The 20440-nt window shown below is 38.4% G+C and overlaps 1 protein-coding gene across 5 annotated transcripts in view; it reads right to left on the bottom strand.

Moving 5' to 3' along the window:
- Positions 1 to 766: 766 nt before the first annotated feature.
- The window catches only part of SUSD1 (sushi domain containing 1), a 38375-nt gene continuing 18701 nt past the window's right edge, over positions 767 to 20440 (bottom strand). For 2 of the 5 annotated variants that reach the window (XM_052701397.1, XM_052701399.1), the window contains exons 9-16: positions 20045 to 20234; positions 19232 to 19326; positions 17938 to 18124; positions 8297 to 8390; positions 7018 to 7273; positions 5167 to 5206; positions 3212 to 3305; positions 767 to 1604 (exon numbers count right to left, since the gene is read on the bottom strand). In XM_052701397.1, the coding sequence (XP_052557357.1) occupies positions 1475 to 1604; positions 3212 to 3305; positions 5167 to 5206; positions 7018 to 7273; positions 8297 to 8390; positions 17938 to 18124; positions 19232 to 19326; positions 20045 to 20234 (1086 nt within the window). In that variant the 3' untranslated portion in view covers positions 767 to 1474. Of the gene's footprint in view, positions 1605 to 3211; positions 3306 to 5166; positions 5207 to 7017; positions 7274 to 8296; positions 8391 to 14147; positions 14513 to 17937; positions 18125 to 19231; positions 19327 to 20044; positions 20235 to 20440 lie in introns of those variants that run through there. The other 3 variants (XM_052701400.1, XM_052701398.1, XM_052701401.1) reach the window with 3 other exon arrangements.

Here is a 20440-nt window from a genome sequence, read left to right as displayed (position 1 = left end):
AATGGAATTAAGAACAGAATGTGTGAGAATGAATTCCAGAGGAATTCAAACTGCAAAATCAAGTAACAGTAAGCCAACAAAGAACAGTTCAGTTGTTCTTTCTTAATCAGTGAAGGAAAATGCTACCAACTCACAATCACTAATGTACAGAAAGGCATTTTTACTCAGTTGCCAACTACTTAAGACTTACTAATGTGATGAGCAGATGTGGGACTCAGTGGAAAAACATTGTGGATAACAGATGTAACATCTGAGCACTGCTATTAGCCATACTTCAAAACAAAATAAAAACATAAAATAAAATTTAAAAATAAAATACCCCTGGCTGTATGCAATTTAACTGTAACCCCTCTCTGTTTTACCAACTACAAAGTCTATTGTTACACTTGAAGACATCCTTTTTGAACACCAAAAAGAAAAAGAATTACGTAACCTGGAGAGACAGTGTCTCTGGAATATGAAAGTCAACTGGAATCAGAAATGCTTAGAATTCCAAAAAGAGCTATCATATATTTGAAATGTGAAATACAAAACATTACTTGGAAAAGCAACAAAATGGCTAAAAAACCAAAACACTTTCTTACTTATTTCACTAGTTAACAGAATGACTTTGTAATGTATTTCAAAGCAACTTCTGAACAGGAGTGGAAATAAGGTCAGGCACTTGATTCTTTCTTGATTCTTTTCTGTGAGTATGTCATAAGAAATTACTGGACTACTGATTGACACTAACCCGATGTTACATACCAGCTCACCAGCCAGACAGTAATATTAAAGTTTTTATTCAGTTGCAATTATAAAACAGAGATTAAAAAAGTAAAACTGTATCTAAGACAGGTAGCTCTTGCTTTAGAACAATTTCACATGCCACTAAACCTATTCTTTTTTACTATTTGCAATTATTGCTAATTGCTAACAGCAACAATTGCAGTATCTCTGTAACACACTTCCTGATGACTTTATTTCAAGTCTCTAAAAGCTCTGTACTTGTTATTGGAGTTGCATTATCCATAAGTAACTGATAAAATCTATCTTTTTACTGGGAAACACAATAGGCACTTTATCTGTCATTAGGATTGATCTGCATTTTCTCTCATAGTGGGTCAGTTTGTTCCCTCTGGCACTGAAAGTAGGAGTTGATCTTCAGATAGTCTCTGTTGGATCAGGGGATTATTTGTGTAATCAGGTATGATAAACACGCTTACTTCCAGGCGCCCATGTGGCTGGAATAGCTAAATGTGTGGCCAAACACTCGGGATGCATGCTAATGTCTCTGACAGAACGCATCTGTGTTGGGAGGTTCTTTATACACCACACTGTCTGAAAACAAGGGGATACAATAAACAGCTCAGTAACAAACAGATTTCAAATGTCAATGCTAGAGTACAGATGTGCCTTACAGATACATCCTGGCAGATGTTGGCTTTGGTAAGGAGACTGCATTTTCTCTATGCTGACTTCAAGGGATGTCGCCTTAGAGAAGAGAGACATTTTCAGTCTCTAGTAATGATGATGCTCGTGCAGTGTCCATGGTAGCAGATAAACGTACACCCTCGCAGGCTAAAGCAGCAGGTGGGGAGTGCACTGTCCTGCAGAGATAAGAGCTGAAGAAAGAGAAGACATTTCAGTCAAAAGAACAAAATAACCAACAAACTGTCAAAATCATTGAAGACCGAAGCACAGATCTGACAGGCAGTGCCTTGCTCATACTGATGAGATAAAAGACAGTTTATAAAGATGTTTTTTTGTTTTAAGAACTGAGATGCTAGTATAAATTCTGAACATTAGAGTTAACAAGTTATATAAGTAGGAAGCATTCCTATTCTGTCAGATGCCTGACCTGGGTTAACCTTGATAATGACAACACTCAGGCCCTATGCAAATTTTTACAGAGCTGAAGTTTTGGCACTGCTGTTTTACATCTGAAAAGGCACCACTTACTGAAGGAAGCATAGGAATGAAGCAAGGTGAATTTATGACAAGGTATCTCAGTAATAACAACTACGTGCTAATACTTTTTTTTTAAATGAAGGAAGTATAATTAATATTAAAGGGCATACAGCAGTCAGGCTGTATACTTTGTCAACCCAGTGCCACACAAACCCACTGAGGGACAGTTGAATGTCTTTCAGCAACCATGACACGAGGAGTTCATAATCTGTGCCACTGGACTAATATAGCTCCTGAGACAGCAGACACAACAAGCTGCTGAATACTTGAATACCGTGGATCTTTGTGACAGATATCAAAGAAAATTCAAGCTCACAAGGATCCTAAGAAATAATCTGAGACCATCCACCTGACATCAATGGCAAGACCAGCTGTAGCTGTGTCATTCCTGAAAAATCCTTGTTTAATCTGCTCTTACAGACCACACAGAAGCCATCTTCCCAGCATTCACAGCAGTTTTCTCTCACAGCTCCTTCTCTTATCATTCAGAGATGCACAGGAGTATCAATGTGCACTATGGGCAGGAGTAGGTTGGTCATTCCGTAATTGCTTTTTGAGTGCTTGCAGCAGTCTATTATTTAAACAGCTCACTTCTAACATTGATGCTAACTGACTGGACACAATTTTGAAAAGTACTTGTGTCCCTTTGTCCCATTTTTGTCACCTAGACAAACACAATTGATGAAAGGCATGTGTTCATTTCAGTTTTGAAAGGACATTTACAAAGTTATTGTCCCTATATGAAAGATCACAAAATAAGAATCAACTTCTTAAAAATTTCAATAACATTTTTATTGTGGGCCTTAGCTAAATATCAACCACTATTGAAAAACTAACTTTGCAGGCACTTTGAGTGAAGTTGGTAATACTGGAAAATGGATTCTTTAATCAGAAACATACAGCAACATTTCCATTGGTAATGACTTCACTTTTGGAGTAGCACACCCCAGAAACCTTTAGTAATCATAAAATCAAAACATATCTGGATGAAATTCCTCAGTTTCCTTCAGTTTCTGAATCCTCCTTTTATTAAGATGAGCCCCATACTCTTGAGATGTTTCTCTGGTGACTGGAAAGATATAAAGGACATCAGTTCCAGCAGTGGTCAGACTAAGTGGCCACTGAGATAATTCTTGATAAAGTTTATAATCCACCCAAGAGGCCTTAATCAAGCAGACTGGCAAAAAAGACTAACTGAAAAGCAAAATATATAAACTTTGTGCAGGAAGACTGGAAAGGTGAAGATAAAAGCAATACGTACCGTGCTGCCAAGAATGACAAGAACAGTATAAGGCAGACAGCAGCAACTGACCCTAACACAACTGCAGTCATGTACCAAAGGGTGGGTGATGAATCTGAAAGAAAAACACCCGATTGAATGAGCAAATATCAAATAATGTAGCTTCAGTCTGGTGATGGACTGAGTCTGCTCAAAGCTGAGGTAATACTGCAGAACTCCTGTGCTGGATTGACTTGCTGCTCCACCAAGCAGTCCTAGAGCTGACTGGTCAGCTCTACAGGGCTGAGGAGGAAGTAAGACGCAGTTCTCAAAAATTATTACCTTTCTCCACTCCCCAATTTCATGAACAACTCAGTCTACATCATATGCCAAGGTTGCCTCTTGTGCCAGACAGTTCTAATGATTTATGAAATGGCTTGATGTATTCTTTCATAATTATTGGAATTCAGGCATAATTTCCCTTCCCCATCCTATTTTCTTCCCTGGGCAATGATAACGTTATCCAAGTCCATCATACCATAAGCAACCAAAGGATAGAATAAAAGGCCTATAGTGATTCAAAACCAGAATTACTAAGAACTACCTGTGAGGGTACCCTGACAAAAGAGAAACTCAACTCTCACCTGCTAGCCTACTGTGAGTCTGGAAAAATAGAAAATAGAGATTTCAGACAGAGACTTTGCAAGGAACATCTTTCTGTACAGGTAATACTTGTCCTTACTTCACTGTGATGCCAATTTCCATATGTTAATTGCACAGAACAGACATTAGTCTTCCATGAAAATGAAAGAAATGTTTTGCTTATACATGGCAGAGTCCGTTTTGTGAGATAACTCTAGATATGCTTTATTCAGACAACTGTTTGTAACTGAAGGAAGTACAGTTACAACAGCATTCTACCACTTTTTATGATGATTTATTCAACAATGTGTAGGCATGTCTATATGGGACTTGAAACCCTGCAGTTTGGTTAAAATTTAATTTACAGATCTGCTCTTCACACACAGTAAGCAATGTCCCTCAAAGGATTCAGTGAACCAATAACACCCTCAGCCTCTCCAACTGTAGAAGTACACTAGGCCAAGGACACTTTGGCTAGAAGTCTACCCAGTAAAATGGGAATGCATTCAGTAAGAAACTGAGGACCTTTTCAGTGCTATTCTCATTCTTTTTCCAAAATAAAATTCACCTATACATAGCAGTGTTTGACAGCACTGTAGAAACTGTTGAACAAGTTCAGAGAGGACAGTTTTTTTAATCTTTCCAGAGTTAATTGACAGCTCTTGCCTTTTGAGACAAGCAACAGAGCTCTCAACCCTACTGAATTCCTGAGCTTAGCAGAATTTCTCATAAATACAGGCTGTCTAAGCGACATTTTCTTTGTGGCACTAAGCAAACCAGATCTTGAGAGTGAACAACAACAAGCAGCCTAGAAATAAATATGCACTTCTCAAGGCTAGTAGTAACAGCCGCCAGGTGTGTCTTCTGCTGAACAGGGAGCAGGTACACCAAGAGCCATGCACCATTTTGAAGCACTGTCACTCTCCAATGTCACTGCATTCCTAAGTCGTTCAACTCCAGAGCAGAATTTAGAGTCTGTAGGGGTCTTTAGCGGCTACTAATAGCTAGAAGATGTTTAACAAAATGAAATAAATCTCTAAGCCAACACAGAACTATCTTAAGGGTAATTACTAACACTTCACTTCTGTCTTCAAGTCTATTGTGCACAAAAATTTATGTAACATTTGGATGGGATGTCTACAAAGATACATCTAAAAAAATAGAACCCATTTTAGAACACTGTCTTCTAGTTATCAAGTGCAAAGCAAATTTTCCGACTCTAACCTTCCCAATCATCAAAATCAACAAATTATAAATGGCAAATGAAAGAATAGCCACAACAATTATTTGTAATCATGCTGCCAAGCACAAACGTTACACCTTCTGCTTCCTCACTGAAGTTAAAATTCACTTACTTTTAATTTGTGCCCATACAGCACAGGACTGTGTTCTTACCTGAAATGAAAGCATAGAAGTCACTGTTTCTCACAAGAGAAATTTATCATCACTTACACTCTCTGCAAGGGCAGTCATCCTCAACATACTGAATGTTTTTACTTTGGGAAATTGAGATGACTTTTTTTCCCCTGGTAGCAGCCCTGAGAGACACAGGTATAAGTTTCATTTCAAAGAAGAGATGAGAACCAAAGCTGGCTGGTGTTTGCAATCCCAACGATGGTTTAAAAGTGTTGAATGTAACCTCATGTGCTTCATTAAATTCGAAAAGTCATATAGAAAACTGCATATTAAGGGGCTGATGCATTCTAGATGGAAGGAAGCCAAAAATACAGATAACAGAAATTATGTTCCATTAAACCAGTGGCCTAGGAAACACATCTGGCAATGCCAGAGATTTTAAAAAAACAAAAACAAAAACAAAAACAGAAAATAATCTATACCAAAGAGAAAAGGAATATAACTTACAAGCAGCTCAACAGACAGGTTGCAGAGATATTTAAGCAATCTGTGCTGTTCAGTGCAGGAAAAGGCTCAACACAAGTAATAATAGAAAAACTTCCTCAGTATCAGAAAAGTAATAAAGGGAAAGAACTAGGGATACCAAAGCATAAAACTGTAGGACAGAAAAAACTGAATTCAAAGACTTACTTAGATAGGCTAAAATTGTGCGTATTTGACTCACTATCAATCTGCTTCACAGAGTAAATTCTGGGAAAAAAAAACCAGTCCAACATCCAAATTCCAGAATATTTTGGGCTAACTTGTTATTGTGAACCAAATGTTTTGGATGGTACACAGGATAAAGATCACACAGATTAACAGGTATCAGTAACAGCTCTTACATTCACTTGTTTTATTTCACTGTTTGGACAGAGGCAGTCACATTTATTACTGGAAGTAGTATTCAATTACTCAGTTTTGGGCGCAGATTTCCAGAATTACAGGGAATTATTTACAGTTGATTAACAGATGAGCTTTTGCCTACTTCCTTCCTTACTTCATGCTGCATTCACAAGACTTCTGAACTCTGTTTTCACAGAATGAGCTATAGGCCCAGATTCAATTAGGTGTTTTTTTCTTTAGTAGGTGTTTTATTTTTACTTTTGACATTTGGGAACTGTATGCACGTGGAAAATACGGCACGTGAGAAAAACTACCTACAGAGAAAAACTACCTGTATTAGGAAAAAATGATAAGCTCTTGATCACCACGACAGGTCGTGATTGGAAAACTAGTGGCATGACATCATGGGAGGCAAGACACTGGAACATTGAACATAGCTTAGCGACATCTTGTTTCTAAATAAAATCTGTATTTACCTTAACATAGACGATCAAAAAAATGCTAGTAGCATTCCTTATTCCAGCAAGGCTTCCTCAAGGGAACTGGCTGTTTGGAAGTCAATATGCATTATAAAACATATTTTTCCCTTATCTCTTGGAGAACTATATAATTTACAATTCAATACTGTGAGAATTTTTCATTGCTTAGGAGTGGTTTTCAGATTCTAAAACTAATTTCTTCCACTAAGTTTAGTCCAACAGATGCCTCCAGATACTGAGGGCAGAGATGGACCTCTGCTTTAAATTCTTTCTATTGTTTGCCTTTTGGCATCCAGAGCTGCTCCAGAAATACAATTACATAAATATCTGTAAGGAGTTAGAAGAGTTATTTGAAGAAGCATCAGATTTAAACTAATTCTGTCAAGTAGAATCATAAAAATTTAAGAGGAAAATAACATTTTCCTTTTTTCTCCAGCAACATGTCATTTAATCAGTATAAAGAAAAGTTTATATAACACCCATTACCTTATTCCACTCGCTTATTATTCTCAAAAAAACACAGTATTCTTTTCCCAGCTTCAAAGGAGCATTATAAAACTTTCCGTAGTAATGTCTGTCTCCAAGAGCAACTGGCATGTTATCAGCAACATCCTTTGCCCGAAATTCAGCTGCCACATATCCCATAGCGTCAGTGGTGTTGCTGAAGAAAGTAGCAGTGGCAAAGGAGTCACAAACAAAAGTACTTTGCAAACCAAGTGGAAGCACAATCACCTGATAAAGACTAGAGTGGTGAAAAGAAAAAAGTAAACATTAGCTTTCAGTTCAGTGCATAACAAATCAGACTTTCACTCCATTTTTATACTATCTTTTCTACTTTGAGCCCATTAACTGCTTTTAATCATCAATGCCCAGTATGAACTCTTCCTGTACTGAAATACTTCTCTGTGTGCATTTTGAACAAAAAGCAATATAGACAAATGTAAAGCTAGGAGTCTTCATGACGTGCACAGTAACATTACACGTTCATTCATGCTCAGAAGACCACCAAACCGAGTTATTGCACGTGGCCGTTTGCTCCTCCCACCTTTTGTTCAATTTCACGTACGAAATAGCACACACCATGGGGATCTAAAAACAATTCCTAATTTCCCTACAACTAGACTTTTTCTGTTTAAAGGACAAATACCATTTCTAGGAAATTGATTATATCTGTCTGTGTTATCTGAAAACAATGTTTAGTTTATAGTATCCAATCATAGGAAGAGTAATTCTTACAGCAGCTACTGTCACTATTTCCCATACTATGAACTTTGAAATGTTTTCTGCTTTAGTGTAACGTGAGTTACAATTACTTTCTTCTTTCACAAACAGCAGTTAGGAAGATGCGATCCTTTTTCTCTAGAAACATATTTTGGTAGCAATGGAAACACTACTTCAGAACATGTACAAATACAGACTTTGCTCTCAATTTCCTCTCACTCCTAGAAAAAAGAATATTGGTACCATTAAGTTGCTTGGAAAACAAAAACAACAGGGGTAGTATTGCTTTGAATGCATCAATAAACATCAAGTGTGATTTCACTGTGTAAAGGGGGGAAAAAACAATTCAGAATTCTCAACAACAAAATTTTGGTCCAGAAATCAAGGAAGAGTCTGAAGCTAAATATTATTTTGCACTGGGAGTTACAGCTTAACTGTTTACCTACTGCTAAAAAAAATAATATAATCAAAACAGAAAGCTCCAGTATGTACACCGCAAATCTACAGAATGTTGTTTGAGAAGGTAAAAAGTGCAGAGACAAACCTGATGGGTCCATTTCGATCTTCTGCTTTCCGGAGTCTGAGCAACGGTGCAGAACCTTTTGCTGCAACAAATTCTATATCTGGGAAGGGGGGATCTAAAAGGCAAGCAAATGCCAGAGAGATTTTAGCGACACTGTAGGCATGAGGATTCTAGGTAATTTTTCCCCAGAACTTCAAACCTCAAAGGGTTAAGTCTGCAGACAATAGAAAGAACCTAATCAAGTAAACACTGGGCAAATACGAGCACCATAGCATGGCAATCCTGACTAGATTGCCTGCAGTAAGGTATATGTGCTATTTGGAAAAACACAGAAATCGAAGAAAAATGATAGCCTGCCCTGAGGTAAGAGAGGAAAGACTGGCAGGAAGAAGAAGTATTATTTATTAGACTAAATGAAATCACCAAGGAGAAGAAAAACATAAATCTCTGGGCACACAGCTCATTATAAGAAATCAGTCTGTATGAATAAAGGAGAATCAATCTGAGCCAAGAGCACTTTCGAGAAGGCAACTTCCTTAGTTACTGCACACAGTCAGCAAGCAATACCATGTCCCTTAAATAGGATTTCGATACGAGTACAGTGCTCTGATTTGTACTTCTGGGAACGTGCATCTAGGCCAAAACTGAACAAACACTCCTGCTGCCAATTACAGTGGCAATGATGACAGCTGCACTCTGACAGAGACTGATGCTATGGAAATGGAAATTGCCTACAAGTGGAAATGAAAAGATCTTCAGTGCATGCAGCTGAGAGAACAGTGCAAAGCTTGTGTACTACCTATCCCAGAAGTCCGAAAGAATTAGCATGCATATTTACAGGTACAGCTAGGCTGTTGGAAAACTGGTCCATCAAGCCTCTGATGTGGTGTCTGACCAAAGAGTAACAAATGCAGAGCTTATTTGCAGAAAAACAATATTGGAATATTGGAAACAATAGTCAACATCATGGAGACAAACAAGAAAATCACTGCAGATTTACAAAAGGTTTCAATTCAGGCAAATCCTTACTGAGATGTGTGGACTTTTCAAGCAGCTGGAATAGAGGTATGTGCACATATATATTAACATACAAATGAATCTTCAGTATAACTGGAGAAAATGAGGACTGGTAGAAAAAGTGTAAAGTGAGTTAAGAACTGATAAACAGGGAGCTAGCAAAATGCAACATGTTGAAAGCACAAGCACTTGCATTCAGAAAGGTCATGACATTTCTTCCAAGATTAAAGAAATTAAGTACTAAGACAGTCATACTGTTAACTATAGTGGTGCAAAATCCAGGTTCAGTTGAATTTATTTAGATGAATTTGAGGCTTAAAAATGCTAGATAGTGTAAAACTGAGTAGTATGGAGATGTGACAGAAGAAGAAATGAACAATCTTAGGAGCTGTTGTTCAGAAGAAAAGAGGGGCAGTGTAACCGCATAACATGCAAGCTGATTTACCTAGGGCAACTAGCATGTTTTGCAGGTTTTTTTGCTGTGTTTTTGAGATTCATTTGAGTAGTAGTCGGAGCATGCTAGTACAACTCAGAATAAGTGTTAGTCATCAGAATGGTAATGGGAAGAAAAAAAAACCAGCAAAAGATATCTCTCACAAGCATGAAGTTCTCTGTTAGATTAGGATAGTACTGACATGGGCATAGAGAGTCCAAGAGAGATTGATTCATAGCCATATGAAGTTCTAATCAACAGTCAAAGAGAGCACAATGGTGCTCTTTTTTTCTAACAATTCTAACAATGGAAAAACTGTCTTAGAAGAAAGAACCAGAAACTTGACTTTGTACCTTTAAAAATTAAATCTGAGAGCCTATGTGATGTCTGATTTAAATAAGACTGCAGCAATATGGGAAAGGAACAAGTATAGAATGACCAAAGTAAATGCAAAAGGCCAGTTGGAAGGAATCTCTGAAGCCATCTAGTCCAACTCTCCTGCAATGAACAGGGACACCACAGTTACACCAGGTTGTCTAGGGCCTGATCCAGCCTCACCTTGAAAGTCTTCAGAGATGGGGCATCAATTACATTGGACAGGCTGCATAGCTGGGCTGAAGCCAATGAGATGAGGTTCAACAAGGCCAAATGCCGGGTCCTGCACTTCGGCCACAACAACCCCAGGCGACGCTACAGGCTTGGGGCGGTGTGGCTGGAGGACTGCGTAGAGGAAATGGACCTGGGGGTATTGATTGATGCTCGGCTGAACAGGAGCCAGCAGTGTGCCCGGGTGGCCAAGAAGGCCAATGGCATCCTGGTTTGCATCAGGAACGGCGTTGCCAGCAGGAACAGGGCAGTGATTGTCCCCTGCACTCAGCTCTGGTGAGGCCGCACCTCCAGGGCTGTGTCCAGTTTTGGGTCCCTCTCTGCAGGGAAGACATTGAGGCCATGGAGCGGGTTCAGAGAAGGGCGACAAAGCTGGTGAGGGGTCTGGAGCACAGGGCTTATGGGGAGCAGCTGAGGGAGCTGGGAATGTTCAGTCTGCAGAAGAGGAGGCTCAGGGGAGACCTCATTGCTCTCCATAACTACCTGGAGGGAGGCTGTAGTGAGCTGGGGGCCGGCCTCTTCTCTCGTGTAACTGGTGATAGGACCAGAGGGAATGGCTTCAAGCTGCGCCAGGGGAGACTCAGGCTGGACATTAGGAAATACTGCTTCTTTGAAAGAGTGGTCAGGCACTGGAATGGGCTGCCCAGGGACGTGGTGGAGTCACCGACCCTGGAGGTGTTCAAGGAACATTTGGATTTTGTGATGAGGGATATGGTTCAGTGAGAACTATTGGTGACAGGGGGATGGTTGGACTGCATGATCTTGTAGGTCTTTTCCAACCTTGGTGATTCTGTGATCACTGGGCAACATCTTCTAGTGCCTTACTACACTCACTGTAAAAGATTTTTTCCTTATATCCAACCTAAATCTACCTTCTCTAAGCTCAAAAACACTTCCCCTTGCTCTACTGCCACAGACCCTGCTAAAGAGTCCATTAATTCCCTTCTGTCTTCCCTTTCTTTCCCCTTTAGATACTGACAGGCCTCTACCAGGTCACCTTGCAGCTTTCTCTTCTCCAGGCTTGTAGCTGGATCTTTACAGGTACAGCTAGGCTGTTTGAAAACTGGTCCATCAAGCCATTGATGCGGTATCTGTCTGAAGAGTAACAAATGCACAGCTTGTCTGCAAAAGAGCCCCAGCTCTTGCAGCGGTTTTGTGTTGTTTTCAAACAAGCAGAGGAAAGGGGAACAGAGGGCAAAATCCACTGCTGGTTCAGTTCACAACAATTATATTTTTCAAAATTTGCCAGGAAAAATGCAATACATGTAAACAAACAGCCACCCACTCCTGGCAGCCTTAATACAGAGGCAAAAGAGAACAAAATACAGATACCACACTAGCTTTAAAGCTCAGCATCTTTTCCTCTTTTAGTTGCTGGCAAGAAATACAAATTGTGAAGCACAAGACAACCTGCCTGCCTTTATAAGAACAGAAAACAGCTTGCAACAATGCAAAGTAATGATAGTAGGGGCATATGAAAGGAATGGATTTCATTTTTGCTTCAGTAATCAGAAAAGAAACTCTGAGGGACTTATTCCATATACAGTATTTGGCAATGAGAATCATTCAAAGCATCTTTCCAGAAATGCAATATTTGCAAAAATAAATAAATAAATAATCTGTTCCAAAGCCATCATAATGTTCTGATTTAAGAATCTGCAGAAAAAATACTGAAAGAACAACAACTAGAACAGCTAGAGGGAGAAGAGGAACACTGCTGATGGAAGAATATTGATGGCAGATTGTGAGAAGAAAGCAAGACTCTCCAACGTGTTCAGGTGCTGCTGGCACCTAACTTTTGTATAGGCATTTACTGTGTGTTCTTTTCAGTTTGTTTTAGTTCTCCACCAGCAAAACAGACTAATATCCAAGCAATACCAAGAAAATTTAATAGAACCTAGCAAGAAATATAAGCATACTCAGAGGCAGTCCCATTCTAGTGCTTGTCCAAGCATTAGCAGCTCTGGACTGCTATGACATTTCATTGTCATGCTCATTCTCCACAATAAGAATCAACCTGCCGAGTGTCCCTTTGAACACAAAGCCAGGCTCCAGGAAAGAAGTGCACCTGCTTTCCAAGTACCACTGCAAAAGTACAGGAAAACAGCACATGCCTCAAAGCTGGAGTGAAAACCTTTCATAATGTAATCATATTCTTCAGAAAATGCTGTAAGCATTAATAATGATAAAAAAAAATTCAAAATGGAACACGTATTTTTTTCTTTAGTCTTGGAAATGTACTGTTTGACAGATATGAATTTGCCAGCACTGTTTATTGCTACAGCCCAAGACTGCAATTGCAAACTGCTGTAGTATGAAGGCTATGAAGTATGAAATTTTCTAGGAGTGGTAACATGAATATTTAATACCTTTCCTGCCACCTGATTTTATGTGCAACTCTGAAGCTGTAATTCTAGGACAACACTGTGCTGCTTACTTTAGGATATGTAATGCTAGCAAGCAAAGTTGTAGCACAGGTTTGTCAGGTACACAGATTAAGTCAAAAACAGATGCACAGATCCATCTCTATCCCACTTCATAGAGCATTACAGATAAAACCTACTAAAACTTGTATAATTTGTCTGGGGACAGAGTATCCCTTTTAATGCTTCCCTTTCTTATTTTGTGCTACCGATACAGCTTTCAGAAGAGCTAAATCACAAATTCCAAAAGCAGTTGGTAACTCTTCTCAAGTTTTGGGAAATCAAACTGAAGACTTCTCTTGTTGTGATTTTGTGTTGGTTTGGTTTGTTCTTTAATGGTTATTCAGGGTTTTATGCCCAGTAAAGTATTTCACTGAATTTTAAAACAATTGTCAAAAACAATGCTGTAAAATATACACAAAAAATAAGGCAGAAGCATTCATTCAGTAGAAAAGGTTTTTTACTATTTATATTACTGTCTAATGAGTAAATAAGTTTACACGTTTCTGTTAAATGGCTTTAACAAAGAGGAAAGATTTTTACTTTAGAGAAAAACATTATTAGCAGAGGAAAAGGAAAAAAAGGAAGGGAAATAATCAAGATCATATCTACAGAAAATGATGACTTAAATCTCCTTTAAAATACTGTTTCTTAACAATGGAAATAGTAGCAGCATGTGTGTATGTGTGTATGAATTCACAGCTGACAAAGCCTTAAGATCTACCTTCCTCCCCAGGGTAGCCTGTTCGTGCGTTGCTTTCCTTTTTGCATATCATTAATTTTACTCAATGTAAATTAAGGTAACTGCTTCAGGAAAATAACAGCTGATGCAGCTGTATCACTACAAATTTGCAAAGAACAATGAGCACCTACAGCAGTATTAACAACCTTCCATCTTCCAGATGGAAGATACTTAAAATAAATGTTTTGGTGAGCATGTAAAGCACAGGCTGTAAAGCACATTGATATCAAGTGTCCTGTAAACAAGATGACAGAGGTGGTGAGAATGACCATAATTTCATGGATCTTTATGAGAAAGAAAATCTTTTTAATTAAGGAGATAAAAAAAAATTAGTGAGAAGTAAGGTTTATATGAACTTAAATATGCATTTGAATGATCTTTGCGTAAATACAAAGTGCATGCATGGAATTTAAATAGAAACATTTACAGGATTAGTGTCTAATTTCCTCCTTACAAAAGAACAATTTTTATGCTCAGGTTTTATTCACTCCCCTTTTCTCTGGAGGTCTTTAATGTGCTGTGAGAGTATGAACTGTCATATCACTACAGCTCCAACAATCTTTCCATTTCCTCAGTGAAAGCAGATTTGTTTTTTTCCCTTTCCTTCTCCAGATGTCAAACAACTTCATCTATGAAAAAAAAAAGTGTAAATATTTTTCATCATATGATGAAGCAGAAAAATAATGCATCTTATGTATATATGTGTGTGTGTGTGTGTGTGTGTGTGTGTGTGTCTCCTTGGCACACACACACATCAGACTTCCCTACCTGTGGCCTAATAGAGTTGTAGAATCGTTTAGTCTGGAAAAGACCTTTAAAAATTATCAAGTCCAATGAAGAACATTTTTCACCTACTAAGTCCAAAGCAGAAGATTCTAGAACGCTACACTCAGCCTGTGATGAAATTCTTTCTTTTAATTCTGACCACTTCCTCCCTGAGTCTACTTTCTGGTGTACACATTCACATGAAGTGTGAGGGGACGCACATTCAAGAGTCTGCAGACCACACGTATATCCTGGATTAAAACAAAAACAACAGCATTTGAGAAACATGAGAACTACTTCAGTTGTCTGAGATACACGGGCCATAAGTGAAACCTGTCCAAAGTCACTGGAAAGTGCACTGTAGAAATACATAGGGAACAGTAAGACGTGTGAAAAGTAAGCATACTACCTACTCAAAATATAACTGATTCTGTGCAAAACTTGGAGGGTAGGAAGATGAGACCTAACGAGACCTATTATAAGTTATTTTACAAGGAGGAAATGTGGGTCTTCCCTGTTCAGCAACTCTGACATAGTCATATAACTCAGACTATTTCCAGAAAATTTTGACTTACATGAAGTCTTAGATCACAGTGATCAGGTCTAAACCACAGAAAACTAGACAGAAACTATAAATAATTATGTATTAACAACCTGAAGACCAAAATTTTGTCACATGTGATCTTTAAGAATCTATCCCAAAACAAACAACAGCATTATTTTCATGTCACAAATGAATTAATTACTGTTATGTAGAATATTAGAAGTAAAAGCACACACAACAAATTTATTATCCTGCTTTTCAAACTCTTGGAAGTGGTTATAAAACACTGTCTTCTTAAATTCAAATGTGAAGCAAGTAACAAAATTAACAAGGGCTTGTCTGAGCATGCCTCCATAAATAAACTACAAAATGAAAAATCAACGCATGTAGTTAGAATAAGTCTGACAGAAATTATAAAATACAGAGTACACTCAAAACACACATTCCTTCTCTTCCTTGGAAAAAGACAAGAGCTCCCTCCTTCACTGAAAGACAGTCTTGCTACCATCATTTCACACCTACAATGTAATCACTGGCAAACCACTTCATAATTGACTTAATTTCCTATCGTGAGTAGACAAATGTTGAGAACTCAACTACAATAAGACATAAAAGACTGTGTGAGATGCCTGATACTGGAAGTAGGAAAGGAGCAAGACTTCAATGATCTGTGAAACATTTGGTAGACTATATTTACCATCCACAAGATAGGCAAAAAACAGCTATGTGCTCAGCACAGAACTATTTTAAAAGGATGCTTCTTGCCAGGAATTGAAGCAGGCTTTTGAGTCCCAAATTCGTGTGTGTGTGTGTTTATTTCTTTACAAATCTTGTGGATACCAGATATACTCATTCAGGATATATAAATTGGAAATGCATTTCTCAACAGGCGTCTATTAGCCTTCCTTTTTGAAGAAAACCTTTTGCAAGCACTTACATGCTTACTGTATTTTGCAACACTCTGAAGACTTTACACACATTGTTGGGAAATTGAACCTGATTATCCAACCATCTGGGACATGGTTCTTGACAGTATTTGAAACTCCACAGGTTCAATTTCCCAAACTCCCAAAATGTGAAAAGTGAAATGTGGAAGGAGATGCCACCTCCCAGATTGTGGATTTGCCCCCATCTGGGAAACAGACCAACTGAATGTGCATTTGTTAACAGATGCTGTATGAAATCTCAGACAATAAGTGAGGTTGCTTCCAATAAATTAACAGTTAAACATCTGTGTGTGTCTCAGCTCCTTTAGAGTCTCTGTTTTTAAGGCATATCTTATGTTTATACAGTACTGTTTAGCCAGAAAATTACCAGAGCCAGACAACACTTTCCAAAGTTAAGCTGGCAGAAAAACTGAGATCATTCCACCCACCACAGAAACATAACCATCTGGTTTAACAACATGCATTATTACAAAATAGCTGGACAAAAGAAGAAGCAAATTAAACACCTACTCTAAAATTAAAAATAATTATATAAATTAAGTTGTTTGTAAGCTAATGCGATTCTCCAAATAGAAGGCACAGAAGTCAAAGGGATACTGCCAGAATAATTATTTTGTTTGTTTTCTTTTCATCATAGATTAGCTGAAATATCATAAAACATAACATCTTATTTAGGTTCTCCTTAATTGGTGAATTTTGCAGCATGTAAATGCTTCTTGGCACTGTAATTTTTTGGGGCGTATTTTTGATATAGACTTCTAATCGCAGAGGAATTTCTATCCTTTATTGCTCACTGACAGAAGTTAACTACCAGATATAAAACATCTTGTGTGGCAAGATCTCCCTTCAAAATGGAAATGACCTAACTTTTATGAGAGGATCTCTTCTATCTACGGCTATGCAAGTGCATTCGCTAAGCACCGACTCAATGGAGAAGGGAACATGCCAGCTGACAAGTCACAAATACCATGTCATACAACACCTACTGTAAAGTGCTCTCTTCTGGGTAAGTGAGTCAACATGGTCTAGCAGAGTTTTGGAACTATGATGACACAGTAAAGAGTACCTTTACTCTGCCTTTACTCCAAGTGCATATTTCCTCAGCCAACCAGACTGTAAGACAGGAAATTAGTTTTCACAAAGATACGTGATTCTGATTCTATGATTCTGTGATACATGTACTAATGGATGCTACTTTTGAGTCACAGCGAAGTAACTCACAAAACACGTTAACAATCCTGGTCATTGTATACCCTAACCAGTACCTTCAGAAAACAAGAGATGTTTCGCCTTTTGTGAAGCTTAAAAAAGTTAGATTTACTTTTAAAAACCTTGTAGAAATATAAATTTCTAAAACTACCAATCTCCAGTTCCTCATTTGCAGTCAGAAGAGGACCGGTTCCATCTAGTGGCTGAATGGAGCTACGTGCACACAGAGTTTTAAGGATTCTCACCCACCTCTTCTAACTTGTGGTCCAAATGGAAAGAACGGGCACTAGCACCAAGCACTGCGCTTCACAGGGTAATAATGATAACGCAATGGAGAAATTCTGACAGTATATGTTTGGTAGAAAAATGTTCTGACCAAAAACGGGTTAGGAAAAGACAGATTTTTTAGCATAACATTTGGTATCATACACTTGCAAAAATATTAAGGTTGAGTATCTTCTGACAGTGCATTTTTTTCCTCAAATGCCTTTTATTTTTTGTATTCTACTAATTATAGACAAAGGGATCTCTCTGAGGTACTTACAGATACTTGCAGGATTCTCTGTACTTTGTACCCATGCATACTTTAGTAATACCTGCTGTGCTACAGTCTCCATGGTGGAGAGAACTGGCATGGAAAGAGTAAGTGACCTAGCACATGGAACTAATGTGACCTAGCATATGGAACTGGCCCTCTCTCCCCTAGGTACCGATCTTGCATGTAGCCCACGAATCTATCTTTTTCCTGCCTTGAAAAACAACACTTCAAAACACTTCATTTTTCCCCCTCTTCACCTGCTGGAATGCCAACAGTACTAAATACGTGAAAGCAAATATTAATGCAGAATTTTAAGCATGGAAAGAGCCCTTTTGATAGCTCACCATTCAACACGGAGATGAACCAGGCTATTTCACCTGCATCTCTCATACCTAATAAGTTCTGTTGAAAACACAAAAAATAAATGACAGGACCTACCTGTGATTTGCGTTGTCATGGAAACCAGCAGTGAAAAATTCAAAGCTACCATGGAAATATTAATGGAGTAATTGGTGCCTGGCTGCAAATCAAAACAAACTTCTGGAGCTTGCTTGCGTGTGGTAAGGTTGAAGGTCATTTCATGCAAGAACTCCTTCTGATACCAGCGCTGGCCTTGCACGTGAAACTGTAACCAAACAATCACAGCATGCAAATTGTAATGTTTTAATATATTACTTACATTTATTCATGTCACACTTTAATTTAGAAGGAATAGCACAAAAAACACATCACTGAATAGAGTGCCAAAATTGCTGGCAGTTCGTACGTGTAGAAAATCTGACAAGTGCTGTCCCTCTGCAGTCATCTCTGACATTGTTTCCACTTCTTCTCCTAGTCTGTCTTTCCTATTTTCTACTAGGTCCATAACTTCCCACAAGTCTCTCTTGCTTCCTAACATACAGGCTTCTGGTAATGGTGCACTTTCAATGCCACTATACTTTCACGGTGCAAAGTGATGAATTCCAAAAGTAAGCTCACACGCACATATGGTTTAACAATGAGGAAAAAGTGAAAATCAAGCAACTCTGACCTATGCGAAAATGCCAAGTGCCCTCCAGGATGTTCTGACAAACAGCTGTGGCTCCAGGAAAACTTACAGATCCACTGTTCTTATTTCAGTTGGATTTTTGGAGTGGTTATTTTCTTGTTGATATCCCAAATGATAACGAAATTATTAACTTAAGGTTTTTCCTGATCATTCTATAAATCTAAACTGAACTGCTTGATGTATTTTGTTCCTGCTGATAGTCCTTTAAACGCATCTTATGCCTTTGGATAATCAATGAGTACCACTTAGAACATGGAGGCATGGAGGTGTGAGACAACAGCAGGTGGTCTGAATTCTGGTAGAGACAGTTCACAAAGAAAAGCCTTGTTGGACAAAAGGAAGCCTGTAGTGACATCACAAGGCAGAGTGTACTGCCTGCAATGGGAACAGCCTTGTCTGGGGCCGGAGTGGACAAAGCTGAAGGTACAGTCACTTGAGGCAAAAGGCATAGACAGGGGAGGTACAGATAAGGAACTGTAAAACAGGGGAAACAGTAAGCAAGAAAAAAGTGGTTTATTTCTATTTTGAAGGTTGCTATGAAGCTTTTTATGAGAGACAGCAATAGAACAAGGAACAAGTGACAAGAACCTGAAAAACTGCAGATTATTCACATATATGATTAACAAACACTGTTTCCTAGAGAAGGAAAAGCATCTTAAATTCAAAATACAGATTATTACTTACTAAATATCTGTCTTCCATATCAGCTCCCCTTACATTTCTCCGCCATTTCAAACAGGTATCATTAAAAATTAACACGTTATTGAAAGCTTCCTTTACTGTAGAAATAATAATAACAGAGACAAACTTATCACAGGGACTTCACGTTCCTCAACAATTTGAATGCAAGTAGATGAAAATAAAGAAGGATCTACTTCTAATATCCTTCTGAGTAGGAGACAGAACCTCTTTTTTTTTTTAATTTTTATTTTTAATGAGCCAAAAACCCTAGACATTCCCTTCTCAACATCTGTCCCCTTACAACTAAAATATCAGAAGGCAAGCTTCACATTTCCATGTCCAACAGAACCCTGCAGTTAGAACATGCCTTTAGCAGTTAAAGCTGCCAGAACATTTCTCATCAGCACTAAGCATAAGGATATTATCTGTAATGCTCACGTCACTTAGATCAATATCACACAGCTCTGCCACAGTGAATTCTCCCAGAACTGGTTATAAAGACAAGGAATGGAAAACAGTAAGCACCGTGCCATAGTCTGATATCCTAGCATGTAGGATGTAGCAGTGCCACTGTATCAATCCTGCCAAAGGCTAAAGGCAAATTCTGAAAAAGCATGTTTCCCATTTTTTCTGCAGGGCACCTACTGTCACAGCTGTGAGTACAGATTCAGTGACTAAAGCGAGCACAAAGAAAAGCACCTGTAGAAAAAGATGGTGGTGATGGTGGCTGTAGTGAGCGTCAAGAATGATCCAACAGTTACCTCTGCACCAGAATAAATTCTTCTACAAGTACAGTGAATACAAAACAGAACCTACCCTTTGTTTGAACTGCTACTGTAACTGAAACAGGTATGTTTGTGGAAGAGATGGTAGTAATATTCACCACGTAGTTACTGCCAGAGTTGAGGTCTAAACACACCTTTGGATTATCTTCACTTGTAGTGACGTTAAGTATCACATCTTCTGAGAATGTCTTTTCATCCCATCTTCGACCAAGAATATGAAACTGTTATAGGGTTAACAAAAATAATTTTGCAAAAGGTTGTGGCTCTTCAAAATTCAGAACATCAATTCAAATCAGCCTAAAGAATCCAGCTGTCACCTATTTTAGAATATCAGCTCAAATGAAAAAGAACCTTGTAACCAATTACTTTGATTCAGTGAGATGGTTCTGTTACTAAATTAGACTTTTAATCTCTTCTGGCTGTTAAA

The sequence above is a fragment of the Tympanuchus pallidicinctus genome, unplaced genomic scaffold (assembly GCF_026119805.1).
Source record: "Tympanuchus pallidicinctus isolate F22 unplaced genomic scaffold, pur_lepc_1.0 scaffold4, whole genome shotgun sequence".
Taxonomy (NCBI): domain Eukaryota; kingdom Metazoa; phylum Chordata; class Aves; order Galliformes; family Phasianidae; genus Tympanuchus; species Tympanuchus pallidicinctus.
Note: the sequence above shows the minus strand (reverse complement) of the source record. Positions and strands in the feature narration are given on the sequence as shown.